The sequence below is a fragment of the Centropristis striata genome, chromosome 17, assembly GCF_030273125.1.
Source record: "Centropristis striata isolate RG_2023a ecotype Rhode Island chromosome 17, C.striata_1.0, whole genome shotgun sequence".
Classification (NCBI taxonomy): Eukaryota; Metazoa; Chordata; class Actinopteri; order Perciformes; family Serranidae; genus Centropristis; species Centropristis striata.
This window is the reverse complement of record NC_081533.1, coordinates 15185199-15200530: the sequence shown is the minus strand read 5'-3', so window position 1 is coordinate 15200530 and position 15332 is coordinate 15185199. Positions and strand designations below refer to the sequence as shown.

The 15332-nt window shown below is 35.2% G+C and overlaps 1 protein-coding gene across 1 annotated transcript; it reads left to right on the top strand.

Moving 5' to 3' along the window:
• Positions 1-3178: 3178 nt before the first annotated feature.
• LOC131989196 (uncharacterized) lies at positions 3179-13931 on the top strand. Its single transcript, XM_059354395.1, has 12 exons — positions 3179-3212; positions 3468-3503; positions 4628-4895; positions 4979-5127; positions 6455-6743; positions 7669-7817; positions 8524-8788; positions 8894-9039; positions 11443-11671; positions 12321-12493; positions 12773-13123; positions 13695-13931. The coding sequence occupies exons 1-12, from the start codon at positions 3179-3181 to the stop codon at positions 13817-13819; spliced, it is 2214 nt and encodes a 737-aa protein (XP_059210378.1). The 3' UTR covers positions 13820-13931.
• Positions 13932-15332: the final 1401 nt, after the last annotated feature.

Genomic DNA, 15332 nt, shown 5'->3' with positions numbered 1-15332 from the left:
TACAAGATGCTTATTAACATTATTGTGTGTTTATAAGCTTATATAAGTGTTAATAATGGCATTACAAACACCCATGACCCACCCATTATGTCTTTGCCATGCCTTTATTAATCTTATTTTGTTTGCTTATTGATATGAAAATATACCTTATTGCTCATCTATTATAAGTTAACTATAAGTTAACTATGCTTTTTGCAACTACCGGATCTAAACATGAACAATGCCTTATTACTTGTTAATTAATGGTTATTAAGGACCTTATTATAAAGCGTTACCGAAGACTTGAAACTAGTGAATGAGACCATAATGTTGCCACCAGATTTTTTATGAGAAGACGTCTCATTTTGCATTGAGATAGATAGGACCGGAGCTCTATTGAAAGATTGAAGGCTTAAGGCTCTTCCAGATTTGCTTCACTGCTCAGATGGGAGGTTGCTGCCTGCTTATAACACCACAAAAAAAGCTTCTTCTTTTTTGTTGTTTTTAGGCCGAGGCTGCTCTTCGCTTGCAGGGTTTCACTGTCAAGCTGCACTTGACAACTATGAAGGAAGAGCCGAAACCAACAGAGAACGGGAAAGATTCTAAACAAATGACCAGTGCAGGTAAATAGTTAAGATAAATCATTATCATTAGAATAAAGAATACTAAATGTCCTTTCATCAGTAAATCAACATTAAATAAATAAAATAAATGACTAATTACTGAATGCTTATTTCAATCTTTTGCACCAAATATATTGGCTAATTATATTTTCTATTTATATTTTACCAACTGTCACAAAATATCTGCAAAAAATATCTTTTAAAATGTAAAGATAAAATTTTAGATAAATAATTTTCATTACAATGAAGAATATTAAACACCCTGTGTTCAGTAATCAGTATTTGAAATAAAAACACATTTTTAACCCCACTCAATAAATTATTAAATATAATTATATACTAATTTCTGATTTCAATCAATTTCAATGATTGTTGAAATGTTCTTTTGATTGTTTTGGAATAAAAAAGTATGAACTTTCTTCTACTCCTTTTTTTTTAAATTTAATTATAAATATTAAATTTAATCTTTATGGTATATATATATATATATATATATATATATATATATATATATATATGAAGACTTGAAACTAGTGAATGAGACCATATTTTATGAGAAGACATCTCATTTTGCATTGAGATAAATAGGACCGGAGTTATTGTTATATATATATATATATACATATATATAACAGAAAGGATCTGCAATTACAGACACATTACAAAAGTTTGTATATCTCATTTTGCAACTTTATCCTGATTCACCTGCTTTGTCTATTACCAGCAGATGCATGTAAGCAGAAAATAAAGGAAAACATCAAATGAGATCTTTTCCTCTGTAAAGGATAATAGGAGTTTTTATCCATCTTGCCTCTGTTTCCTGTTGGCACACTTTGGAGGTCCCAAATCGCCTGCAATTGTTCTTTGTTTTTGTTGATTGATTTGATGAACGTATAGTACCTTATATACTTACTTGAAATTGATAAAAGTTGTGTGTTAGATAGTATTAGATAGTCATATTTTATCATCAGGTCGACATGATATAATTTAAAAAACGTATTATAAATGCAGTTAAGTCTGAGATGTATTGTAATAATCAACTAAATAATAAAGAATATAAACACTGGGGGATTGTATATTTTTTCCTTGTCATGAGTTTCATAAATTGTCTTCTTTAAAGAGAAAAAAAAACACACAAAAATACTACACACAAGTCTGCAAACATGGCTTCCACCAGCCAAAGTGCCTCCCCTATAATTTGCCTCAAATTAATTTAATTTACATTTGCAAATTTGGTTACTCAAATGTGTTAACCAAATATGTCTTCAAAGCAGAAAAGTCAATGTGAAGGACACCCTGCCTTCTTTTAACTAAAGCATTTGAATTATTACTATACAGACATCTTCAACTTTCACTAACCACTGCAGACTAACTGTCTGTGAATCCTTATAAAACGATTAAAATTATTAACATTCCAAATGTTTAATCACTTCTCAAATACAAAAAAAGGTTTAATTTAATGAAAAGAAAGACACATTTGTTACGAAACAAACAATTATACATTATAAAATTTAAACCAAACCGCTTTGAAGATAATAGTTCTGTAGATATTTATACATTTAGTGTTTAATCTTTGTCATTATTAGTTGGAATTATTAGTAAAACATGTATTTTCAGACAGACAACATGCAGAGAGTGAGGAAGGGCTATGATAACTATTATGTTTTTGCTTATTGAGACACTGTAATATTGACACACTTATAAATATATATATACCGGTATATATATATATATATATATATATATATATATATATATATATATATATATATATATATGGGATTGTTTTGGAATAAAAAGGTATGAACTTTCTTCTACTCCTTTTTGAACCTGTATGATTGTTGTTTATGAGAATTTATGAATTGTCTGTAAGTTTTCAATTCTAATCCGCTAATAGGGTGTCTTGCATCGCATTTAACTTGTTCTGACGATATTTCCTGAACAAATTAAAGTCAGAATTTTGATATATGTTAGGGAGATGCAAACAAAAAGGCGAATGGCTATTTGTTTTTTTATTTATTATTGATTTATTATTATTTTGTTACTTAAAAACAAATCTGAAAAATAACTAGTTGTTAAATAGCCCTATTATTGTAAAAAATTTGCTAAATGTTGTGGAGATGCAAAGAAAATAGCACATTTGTGTGTCTGTAAGCAGAAAAGGTGTCTAGTTTTTTAAAATTTTTAAATAAGAAATATTATAAACATAAATACCATAAACGCCCAATGTATCGTATATATGTCACATCACAGATCTTTGACATTTAGGGGTAGTGTTTTTGAAAAAACATGTGGTCCACTTGGTCTGTGGTATATCCCCCATCATTTTCCTAAAGGATAACTGGGTCTGGGTTCTTATGGGTTAAGTGGCTGCCTGCAGTCACACATGCTTGTCATGATGTAAATGGTTTGCATTTATTTGTCTGTTGGCCAATTCAGATGCAAATCACAGTACAAAGGGATTATGAGGACAGGATGCCTGATTTGGGAAACACAGTCTGGACATCATAAAACATGCGTTCTTTAAATAAATACTCTGCTACACCGTAAATCAAGCGAGGAGCTTTGTTAAGATCATGCAGTGGAGCAGGAAATTCATGTTTATTTGGGGTAAGTCATATAATTTCTTTGTTCATTGTTTATAACAAAAAGTGATCAAATACACTTAAAATATTAAAGAAAGCACCTTGTGCAAAAAAAGTAGCTAATTTAATTTGTAATCCTCTATGATATTTTCTAGGTTTACTCTATTTAAAAAAAAATCCTATATATTTTTTTTATTAATATTTATTTTTTTAATCCACAAGGAAATCTAGCAATTGTGTTTTTAATTTAATTTTCACTGTTTTCACATTTTTTTTCCAGGGTCTACCCTTCTCAGTTTGAGGATTTCTCAAGCAGGTAAGAAAAAATATTTAGAATAAAAAATGCACTGATGAAACAGGTATTGAGATCCTTTGAACACATGCAACAGTGAAAACGGTGTAAAATGCACCATTACAAGTGAAATTCCTGCATTCCGACTCTTACTTGAGCAAAACTACCAAATCATTGTTATTGTTATTATTATTTAAAAAAAAAAAAAGTATATATAGATTTACTTCCAAAGGGTCAAACAACCTTACTTACCCACAATTCAGATACATGAATAATAGTTAAACAAACAAACAAACAAACAAACAAACAGATATTATGTATAACAGGGGTTATACATAACAATGGGATAATAAAATATTTAACACTAAGACTTGAAAATGCTGCACTCCTAAACAGGTCCCAAATGTTAATACAAAAGTAGTACAAGCAAAATGTAGGTAAAGCGTCCAAAGTATTTGCTTCTGTGTGTGTGCGGACATTGTTTATATTGTTCATACAAATGCATTGGTGTGGTATGAGATAGAAAATGGGTCAGAAAAAAAGAAAAACAAAGTTTTTTATTCAGCGAAATAAGTCTAGACAAGACAAAATGTAATACACTGACTTAAAAATAAATAAATAAATAAATAAGTAAATAAATATCAAAGATAGGATCCTCGGCTGTGAGTTTGTTTTATATATTTTTTTATTGGGATTTCACTATTTATTTCAGTCCAAAAAAGAGATATATATAGTGAGGTTATTTTTATTTTTTAATTCATTTATTAGTAACATTATTGTTATTAATATTTAAATTTTAAAGCAATTTATTAACTTTTTTTATTTATCATCCCCCCCTCTCCCCCCTCTTATTACCTCATAAAAAAAATAAAAAAATAAAAAAAAGTTTTGGCCTTGAAAAATCTCAAAAAGCATACAATGTTATTATTATTATTATTATTATTATTATTATTATTATTGTTAGGGCCCGAGCACTAACAGTGTGAGGACCCTTTTGAAATTGGTCAATCTATTATTATTATTATTCTTATTACTATTATTGTTATTCTTATTATATTTTTAAAGGCATTAGAAAACTTAAATTTCACCACTAAAATGATTTACTGTATAGATGTTTTGTGTCTTTGATCTTTGTGCTAACTCTCCAGCTAACGTGGCTCTGGGTGGAGTGGCTACACAGTCTTCACTGTGGGACGTCTTCCACCCACCAGGCATGGCCATTGATAACTATGCCACCTTGACCTGCGCTGCCACTTATACCCAGGACAACGCCTGGTGGAGAGTTGACCTGGGGAGTCAATACGACATGCCAGTTATTGAAGTTACTGGAAGAACAGACTGCTGCCCTGAACAGCTAGATGGGGCTGAAATCCGCATTGGTAACTCACTGGAGAACAACGGCAACAACAATTCAAGGTGATGTATTCTCTGTTTTTTGGACCGGTTATTTTTGTTTCGTCTGTTTTTCTTCCTGTAATTTCTGTCTCCTCCGCCCTTAGATGTGCAGTCATCAAACTGACCGGTGAAGTTGTTATGACCTTCCACTGCAAGATGAGCGGACGCTACGTCAACATTTTCCTCCCTGGAGTAAATGTAGTACTTACCATCTGTGATGTCAAAGTGTACCCTGCTTCCGAAGCTACAGGAGGTAACGCAGCACTGAGCAGTGGCATATAAAGTTATGCAGTAACGTAGCATTGCAGTTAGTAACAAGTGTAGATCATGTACTGTATAAAAATTATCTACATAGTCACCGTGATGTCACCCATTGGTTTGTGGAATCTGGTTTTGAAGCCTCTACTTTGGCATTTTGGTCTTTGCAATCTTGGTTTTTTGTAAGAAGTTTCGGTAACGCTTTATAATAAGGTCCTTAATAACCATTAATTAACAAGTAATAAGGCATTGTTCTCGCTTTAGATCCGGTAGTTGCAAAAAGCATAGTTAACTTATAGTTAACTTATAATAGATGAGCAATAAAGTATATTTTGATATCAATAAGCAAACAAAATATTATTGTTAACACTTATATAAGCTTATAAACACACAATAATGTTAATAAGCATCTTGTAAGGACTTACAAGGGCCTTATTACTTGTTAATTAATGGTTATTACAAGGACCTTAATATAAAGCGTTACCGAAGTTTCTTTTGGCAAACAGTGAAGTTGCCCCCTGCTGGTCATGAGAAAGAATGCAGTTTTAAGGCACTTTAGCTTCAGTCCTGCAGGTTGAATTTGCGATAGCTGCAACCCACACCAATGAAACTGCAAGTCCATTTGGAAGTTATGCGCCTTGTTTTTTTTTGTTTTTTTTTCTTCCGATATTCCACTCCCATTGCCACAGCCTATATTAGCTAATTGTAATGAAGACAAACACACATTTTCATGCAAACATAATTAACCTCCACGCCAAATTTCAGTGTCCTAGGGGGAAAACTGTGCTTGAGGATGGGGAAATTCTTGACTTTTGTTGACCAAGTTTTTGAGCTGTCGGTTGCAGCTAAAAATGCAGTTAGAGGGGACGGCACTCTTTCATGTAACTGCTTAAAAACCTTGTAGATGTCTGAGCTGTGGCAAGGTTCCCCATGTACACTGACCTTTTTGTAGGTCACAAACTAAACTAAAAATAAAAAGTTGCCCAATAAAAATGTAGCATAGCAGAAGTTTAAAGCAGCATTAAGTACTTGAATACTTGGTTTAAGTCCTCCACTATAGAATATCAGCGACATAAGTTTTGATAATGTTGTGTTTTTGTTTTAAGTATTTTTCTCATATTGATATTAATATCAATATTTTGAACTGTGCAACTGGAGGAGGACTGCTCCAAACAAAATGTCGTTGTCTTGTACAATGACAATAAAGTTCTATTCTATTCTATTCTATTAATTGCTTTTAATGAACAATTAAAGAACACATGTAGATGTTTAGGTATTTTTCATGGCAAACATTGCTCTATGTCATATTGCTAACTCTCCAGTTAACGTGGCTCTGGGTGGAGTGGCTGCAGAGTCTTCAGAATATGAACCACACCCTTCGATTCTAGCAAGTGTGGCAATTGATGGCAAAGCTTTTACAAACTATTTTGATTGGAGTTGTACATCCACTGCGTGGGAAGCCAACCCCTGGTGGAGGGTGGACCTGCGGGGCCCATATGACATCTTAACAATCGAAGTTACCCGAAGAACAGATTGCTGCACTACTTTTATAAATGGGGCGGAAATCCGCATTGGTAACTCGCTGGAGAACAACGGCAACAACAATCCCAGGTGAGGCAATGGATTAAAGTAGCCTGATAATCACACTGAATTCCCTTTCCTTTTCTTTTCTTTTCTTTTCAATGGTTTCACACTTTTAACCATATCTGCAATATATCTGACATTCATGCAGCCATCAGCAGGTAAGCTTTATACATTATGTAGGAGTTAATGGAAATTTACATTTGTTTGCATATCATGTTGTTCATACTTTAAGCAAACCTGCAAGTTTATATATATTTTATAATGAGTAACTGATAGTTCTAAAGTTAAAACAATAAGGTAAATAAGTAGATACAAGACTAAAAGAGTTCTGATGATTGATTCTCATCTTTAATCAATAATCATTAATCCATAGTTTAAAATATTCCTGTTCTTGATTCTTGATTATATAGGTTATTTTTTTCTGTTTCTAAATTCCTATTTACTTTGACTTTGCAGGTTTTTTCACTAGTTCCTTAATATCTGTTTCATAGCTACAATTCTTAGGATTCTGTACAAGTATCCACCTTTTTCTAATGTGCAAAAGATGTGTTTAATTTGAAAATTTTTAATGATACATTTTTACAATCAGCTGCCAGAATGTTTTAGTAATGGTACAAAAAAAAGAATACATGTGAGCGATTCGCATTTGTTTCTCCACAACTTCTCCAACAGTCTGGTTTCATAGCTTTTGTATATTTTGATTGTATTTTTGGTGTTTTAAATGATCACATTACTCAGCCTATTAATATACAAGCACTGTGATATTAAAAAAGAAAATTATGAAAGGTTTACTTTGTATTTGCCCCTAAAATGTACATACACTAACTTTACTCATTAACATGAAAATCATGCTGATATTATTGTTATAATTACACTGGATCTCCAACTACTGTGATGAAAGCTCATTAGCTGAGTTTACTGTTCATGTCTCTTTTCCTTCCTCATCACTCAGATGTGCAGTCATCACTGTGAGCAGTGACGTTACTATGACCTTCAACTGCCAGATGAGCGGACGCTATGTCAACATTGTCATCCCTGGATCATATAGTGCACTGAACCTTTGTGAGGTCAAGGTGTATGCCACTACTGAAATTAAAGGAGGTAATGCAAAACTTAAAAATAACATCTAAAGGTGATAAAGTTCCTGTGAGAGGATAAAGTAGAAAATTAGAGGTGTAAGTAGACGCCGTACTGTCCAGCGTTAATGATATTTGGAGTTAATAGACTATGGCCTATCTAGTCTAGATTAGTAAAATCTGAGTTCCTGATTCAAAATGTTTATTTTTTGGGGGGCATTTTAATCATTTTAAGCACTGTATCACTGTCAATGTGTGAAGTGGTGAGAGTCCTCAGAACATTTTCACTCAGCAGATTCCCGCCCTATGTTAATTTATTACACATTACATGTAATGATTACGTTTTATTTAAAAAGAAGCTGAAAAACAATCTCACAATGCAAAATTCCAACCGCAAATGGAATGGCATCATCACATTTGCAGATGATACTAACATTTACATTAGTGTCTTTGGTGTTGTTAGTGTCATTAGTGTTAAGACAATAGTGTCTCTTTGTTTAGGGATTGAAAACTCATTTTGATTTATTGAGCGAAAGTGGGTGTAATCTTCTGTTTTTCTAATACTTTGGTTTATTTCTGTTTGCCTCAAAGAACCACTAGTAGGGTTTCCACCTTTGTCTCATTAAACTGCACTTCAGTAGGAAGACCAATGCAGTGCTTTTCCAAACAAATCAGTAACTGGTTCTTTTATATTCTTTATTTCATAACTGCCTTCTTCATACTCCTGCCAGTTGACGTAGCACCAATGGGAGTAGCTACGCAGTCTGCAGCAACTACTGCTGATATGGCCATTGATAAACACCCTGGGCCAAAACAGCCACGACAAACCTGTGCCTCAGTCCGGCTACAAGTCAACCCCTGGTGGCAACTGGATCTGAGGAGTATCTATCGTATAACTGCTGTGTCTATCATGAGCGTCGGAGAATGCTGTCCAGAGGAGCTGAACGGAGCTGAGGTCCGCATCGGCTTCAGCACGACTGCCACCAGCAACCAAAGGTGATAGAAGTGGGACCAGAACAGTACTTACTGTAGTGATACTCACACTTACCCACCACTTTTATTATCTGTATTTTTCTTACTTAAGCTTTCTTTTTCTGTCAGGTGTGCGGTCATCTCCACTACAGAAGGACAGCGCATATACAACTACCATTGTGGAGTAATGGATGGCCGATTTGTCCATATTGTTCTTCCAGGGCTACTGAAGACCTTAACTGTTTGTGAAGTAAAGGTGTATGGCACTGTTTTGGGTAAGCTCTATTCAGCCTTTAGTTCATAAAGCCATCCACATTGGAATAACAAACATATTCACAATGACAGCAGTAAATACATACCTTAAAATGTATTTCCTCTACAACGGCTTCATGTACATAGTAACATTGTAATAACATGCCAGACATTTTTTTTACCTCCGCCAAAAAGTAAGTTTTTTGCTGCCCCGATCTCCATGAAACATGTTGGGTGTAGCATGGGCCAAGGAAGAACACATTACATTTGATAGGACAGATAGGACATAAATCTGGTCTTAGTCTACACACTCTTAGTGCTCTTCTGGCTTTCTATAGGTACCTTTATACTCTTGCTTTGCTTTTTTTTTTAACATGCACACATAAAGAGGAACTTGATACAGAATTGGAGGCCACATTCATTTATATAAAAGTGGTTAGTGGTTAGTGGATCATGAAGCCAACTTCCATGTCTAAAATGACACATACATTCCGCACTATGGGGCCCAGAAGGCATGCAAACTAGAGACTTCTACCAGCCGAGCCACCAACTTCCAGTTTACTATTCAGCTTGCTTGAATAGGAATATATGATTTAATTTTGAGGCTCTTCTAGACTTTATAGATATAATTGGACGTATGAATTACAATGTGACAGTGAAATGAGGGTTGATATGCTAAGTCTATGACAAAAAAAAGTATTTTTTAGCTCAATGGCATTACTTAATGGATGTGGGAGTTGTCATTCCTTGGTTTAGCCACTAAGAAAATTGGCTTCAAAATGTTTTTTTTCCCCCGAACTAAACATTTGGGTCATAGTGCTGCCCACACTGTACACAGTACAGTGTCTTAGAGTAACCTTACACCCCTTGAAAACCTTTGCTTGTCAGAGCTCCAGTCGGTTAATGTCTCACCTGGCTGAAGTGATTCACAGATGTACTTCAGGACCCCGTAACATCTCTGTTTGGTGTGGTAACTAACCACCAACCAGGGTTGAAATTTTCAACCAGCTAGAGCACCAAAACATAACTTTCCTGCCCAGTGCTAAGATGTTCTTTAAGGAAAAGATGTAACAGAACTGTATCCCAAATTGGACACCGTTTGGCTAAGATTCTATCAAAATTTCACATTAACTACTAATATAAATGATCATGTCATGCTTCCAATCAATGAAATGGTGTGAAACTAAAGTTTAACTTCTTATCTTTCAAACCGTATATTCTTTCAACCGTGTACATTAGCTTTGGGTTTACCAGAGTCGACAAAAGGACACTAACGGCGGTAAATTAGCCATGCGCTAACTGAAAAAAAAAAAAAAAAATCTTTCCTGACACATGCCATCACACTGTATAATAACAAATAATAGTCTGGTTCATTACATACTGTCTATGCACTTTATGTGTTTTTTATGCACACTGTTCATTGCACCTTATTTGTTTCATAGCACCAACATTTTTATACTGTATATTCATATTTTTTCTGCACTGGAATTCTATTCTACTCCTTCTTTAGACACTTTATATTTTATTGTATTTTCATTGTATTTTTATATTTTATTGCTTGAAGTATGCCTAGGTTGTTCTTTTTATTTAATTGTGTTGTCACTGTCTCTGTGTGTAATGCTGCTGCTACACTGTAATTTCCCAGCTTGGGATAAATAAAGTCTATGTATGTATGTATGTATGTATGTATGTATGTATGTATCTATCTATCTATCTATCTATCTATCTATCTATCTATCTATCTATCTATCTATCTATCCCAAATCGGATACTTGGATCTTCTCGGTGTAAAACAATGGGGGCTGCTGGTTTTTTTTTGGAGAAATTGGATGTTTCTGGGTAAGTCAAACAAATATCACCATTATCAACCATCATTTTCAAAATGCCCGGACCGTATTTCTGTCCTTCACAATAAAATACAGTACAGTAAACATACAGATGTACTTTTAAGATCGTTGCCTGAGTGTCGCCCAAGCGTTCTTACTGCTTTCTCTCATCAGAGTTACTTTGGTATTGCAATTAGACATGTAAATCTCCATGTACATAAATGAAATTTCACACATAGATTGTTAAATATGTATACATCAATTATACCTACACTGGTGGTGGCGATCGTATTCGAAATTACCGTAAAAACACCGGAAAGTGCGACATTGCAGATGTGTCCGATTTGGGATACAGTAATGAACGGTGTCCGATTTGGGATACAGTCTCTATACATGAGCAAAACAAGAGGAATATTGCATAACTTGAAGAATGAAGAATGAAGAATGTAATTTTTGGGTTTAGCATCTTCTTCCAATATCAGTTCACAACGATGTCTCTTTGACCTTCTCGTACACATTTAGACCCCACTGTTCCATTTGAAGTACCACCCTTAAAGAAATGAACAATGTTATTCATCTTGATGTCTTTCTTCCCACCAGAAAACGTGGCTTTGAGAGGAGTGGCTTTTCAGTCTTCCTCAACATTGGAAAAAAATACTGGAGCAAACAATGTTATCGATGGCCGTCTGATTACCTGCAGTAATACGAAGAAACAACCTGGTCAGTGGGTGACAGTGGATCTGCTGGTTCCTTACAATGTGACTGTGATACAGCTTGCCTACTATCAGGACTGCTGTTACAGTGATGATGTCCAAGTGGACAACAAAAGGTAAATATATTTGTGGACAAATGCCTTGAGCACTATATTTAAAGGGGAGATTGTCCTTCTCAGAAAAAACAGTGTCAGTCATTGCAGCGAATGCCCCAAAATATGTTATAAATTAATAACATTAAAATAATTAAGCTCTGTAGTGGGCATATAATTCATGGTACTATTAACTCCTGAGCTCCCTTGTGTACTGGGAGCTCAGGAGTTAATAGTATGACATTGTAGGGCAACAAAGTCCACAGAGAGAGAAGACTGAGGTGGATGGATGGCTCAGAAAAACATTATCTCTTAGTTATGAGAATTTTATTAAAGTCAGCGAACCTCTGGTAAAAAGCAAAGATAATAGAGTAAATATTTTTAAACTAAAAGGACACTTGGAGAGACCTGTGCTAAGGCCATGCAAAAGGTAAAAAGACCCGTGATCCAGATTTGCACCAATTTAAGTGGGATCTTCTATGGCCCATGCTGCACTCTTCCAACAAATATCATGAAAATCAGGCTAGTAGTGTTTCTGTAATTCTACTGACAAACAAACAAACAAACGGGAGTGAAAACATAAACTCTTTGGTGCAGGTGGTAAAAATATGATAAAATAACTCAAGTTTAAAGGTAAATTTACTCTTTTTTTATTTATTTATTTTTGTTTCAGCTGTGGGGTCATCCCCAGCAGTTCCCAATCCAAGTTGATCCTGGATTGCGGTGGGATTGTGGGTCGCTATGTGACCGTTATGCATCCTGACACACCACCGCCTCTGTGTGAGGTGGAGGTATACAGCACTTGGACAAGTCCTCAGAGTTTCCCTCGGCGGGCCCCGCCCCATGGTAAACAGATTACACAGTTTTATTTAAAGAAAAACAAAAGAAAACTATCTCACAATGCAAAATTCCAACCGCAAATTAAATGTTATCATCACATTTGCAGACGATACCAACATTTACATTAATGTCTTGTTAAGGCAGTAGTCCAAGTTTATCAACACTTACTGCCAAGGTTGAATTTCCAGGTTGATTTAGACTTCTCTCTTTTGACTGGAGATGTTTTCACTGGGCATTCAAACTAGCCCTTATTTGCTCCTGAATATTTCTGTTGAATTTCCCCAGATCACTGCCTTAGATGCATCAGTGACTACATCGTCATTCGCAATGATCCTAAAACATGGTTTGAAGCCCAGGCTTACTGCAGAGAGAGATACGATGACATTGCCACCATCAACAGCAATCAGGACATGAGCAGGGTTTTTGAAGTAATGGGGAATAATGTTGAAGATTTATGGATTGGGCTGTATGAAGACAGTGCAACCTGGAAGTGGTCGGATGGGAGCGACTTGTCATTCACATATTGGTCTCAGGAAGCACTTACCAGCTCAGGAGATGGTCCAAACTGTGCTCACGTTTCTGACAGGAAATGGAGCGTGACGTCCTGCGACAAAAAATCTATGTTTCTCTGCACCTGTAAGTATTATACAAGTTTTTGTAAGCTTTACATTAATGCTTTACCAATTAATGGATTAGGTGATTTTAAAAAAAGATAGAAAAAAGTGGTTTTCAAGCAAAAAAAAAAAGCAACATTGCTGATTCCAGCTTTTCAAATATGAGGATTTGGTGTTTCACATCACTGTAAAGTGAATATATTTGTTTTTTGTACTGCTGGTTGAACAAAAAAAAAAAAAAAAAAAACACACACAAGTAAACAAAAAAAAAAGACCTACCTCAGTTTTGGGTCAATTGACGTTTTCTTTAATCCTACATTCCAAACCAAACAATCAGTTTATTGATACAGTAACTATAACTGATAATGATAGCATTCTTACCTTCAGTGGGCCAATTTGTTTTTCATAGTGCACCTGAACCAAGGGCTGCCTAGAGGATAAGAAAATAATCTTAAATGATCAGTGCTACAACTACTTAGGTAGTCAAACGACTAAGACATGCTAAACCAATGGCACAACTCTTCATATCATATAAAATGTTGTATGACTGCCAAAAACCTAGCCAGATAATCACATCAGCAACTGTTTTTCAGACTATAAGAAGAAAACAATGGTGAGGATCAGTACTAAATTTGACATGAGTGACCCAGACATCCAACAACAAATCTTGAGCCAGGTGAGAAAGAAAAAGTGTATAATGTGTACAACCCCGATTTAAAAAAAAGCTTGGACGCTGTGTAATAATAAAACCAGAACATATCAAATTCAAAATTCAGTATCTGTTTACAAAGACAAACGTTTGAACATTAAATATATTGTCTTTGCACAGTTTTCATTTAAATATTTATGTCACAAAAGATTAGCAAGCTATTGCATTTTGTTTTATTTATTTAAGTATAGAATGATATCATCCACGTCCTTGTGTTTCAGAGTTATTGTACATGTAGATGAAGACTAATTATTTTGTATGCTTCCTAGCTGAAGGCACAGATGGAAGAAAAAGGCATCAGTGATTTCAAGATCCGCTGGAGGAGGACTTTCATACAAGGCAAAGACAACACAGTAAGACCTTTATGCCAGTGTTGTGTGTATTCCCCAATCCAAGGGAGTTTTTTTGTCTCTTAAAGTCAAACAACAGCATTAGCAAACAATATTAAAAATCTAAATTTACAACACCTTATTACGATCCAGGTTCCTTTCTACTTAATGGCACCCTCTAGTGGCTATAGTAATTATGAACGACACGAAGGTGGAAGTGACATTAAGAAATGTGAAAGCTAAGAGGTAATCATAGAAACAAGAGAATTAAGCAAGAAAAGGTGTCTTTAGAGCGGGCGGGAGGGGTCAAACAATCACAGGACTTTTGTCCGAGAGAGATTGTGTCCCATGAACAATGTTATTTAACGTAACGTCACTTAGCTTCTGTGTGTTAAATTTTTATGTAAGGTAAGTATTTTTGTAGCCTTAATGTAACCAAATCTCCACATTTTCATACCATGGTGATCGTTACATTTATGTAATTTTACGTGTTGATCTCCTGCTATTTTTGTAAACACTCCTTTCAGTTGTATTTAAGGGTTGGAACAAACATAAGCTTGTATGGTTTGGAGGACTTGTTGCATTTCTTGGCAAATAATACATTTTTATTATAAGTAGAATTACCTTGTTTTACCTTGTCAGTAGCCGTGTTCCCCTTAGGGGGAAGAGTGGCTGCTGGGAAAGTCTCAGGCTCACTCAGCGTGTCTCCATTACAAAAAAAGGCCCCAGAGACTCCAGGGGTGATGTATGGTTTTCGATCGCCGCGTAATCGCTAAACGACAGTTTCGACCGTGATCCGTGATCACATAAGCGACGGATTAAACACGGGAGACACAATTGTGCACAGTGTCAGCCGCTGATCATAAACAAACCAGCATGGCTAATTATGCATAGCGTCTCCGCTGATCATTGACATAGACATCGTGATTGTGAATTAACTGGCATCGCTAACTGTGCACAGAGTGTCTTGCTTGTTGTAAACAGAGATCGCTAAGTGAACACCTCCTGCAGCAACATCACATACACACTGTACTGCTACAGAGCTAACTGTTAGCCTATTAGCACTGTGCTACTGTGCACCTCATTCCGCGATGCCGGATTGAACTATGAAAGGGCAGAATATCACGCCTTTGCGGGATCACTATGAACGCCCTAAGGCGAAGAGCTGGCACAGATCTTTCCAGCAATATAGC

Coding starts and splice junctions, on each gene's coding strand:
- LOC131989196 (XM_059354395.1), top strand. CDS start 3,179: ATGCAGTGGAGCAGGAAATTCATGTTTATTTGGG. Junction 5,128..6,454: donor TGCTTCCGAAGCTACAGGAG/GTAACGCAGCAC, acceptor CTAACTCTCCAG/TTAACGTGGCTCTGGGTGGA. Junction 6,744..7,668: donor AACGGCAACAACAATCCCAG/GTGAGGCAATGG, acceptor CTCATCACTCAG/ATGTGCAGTCATCACTGTGA.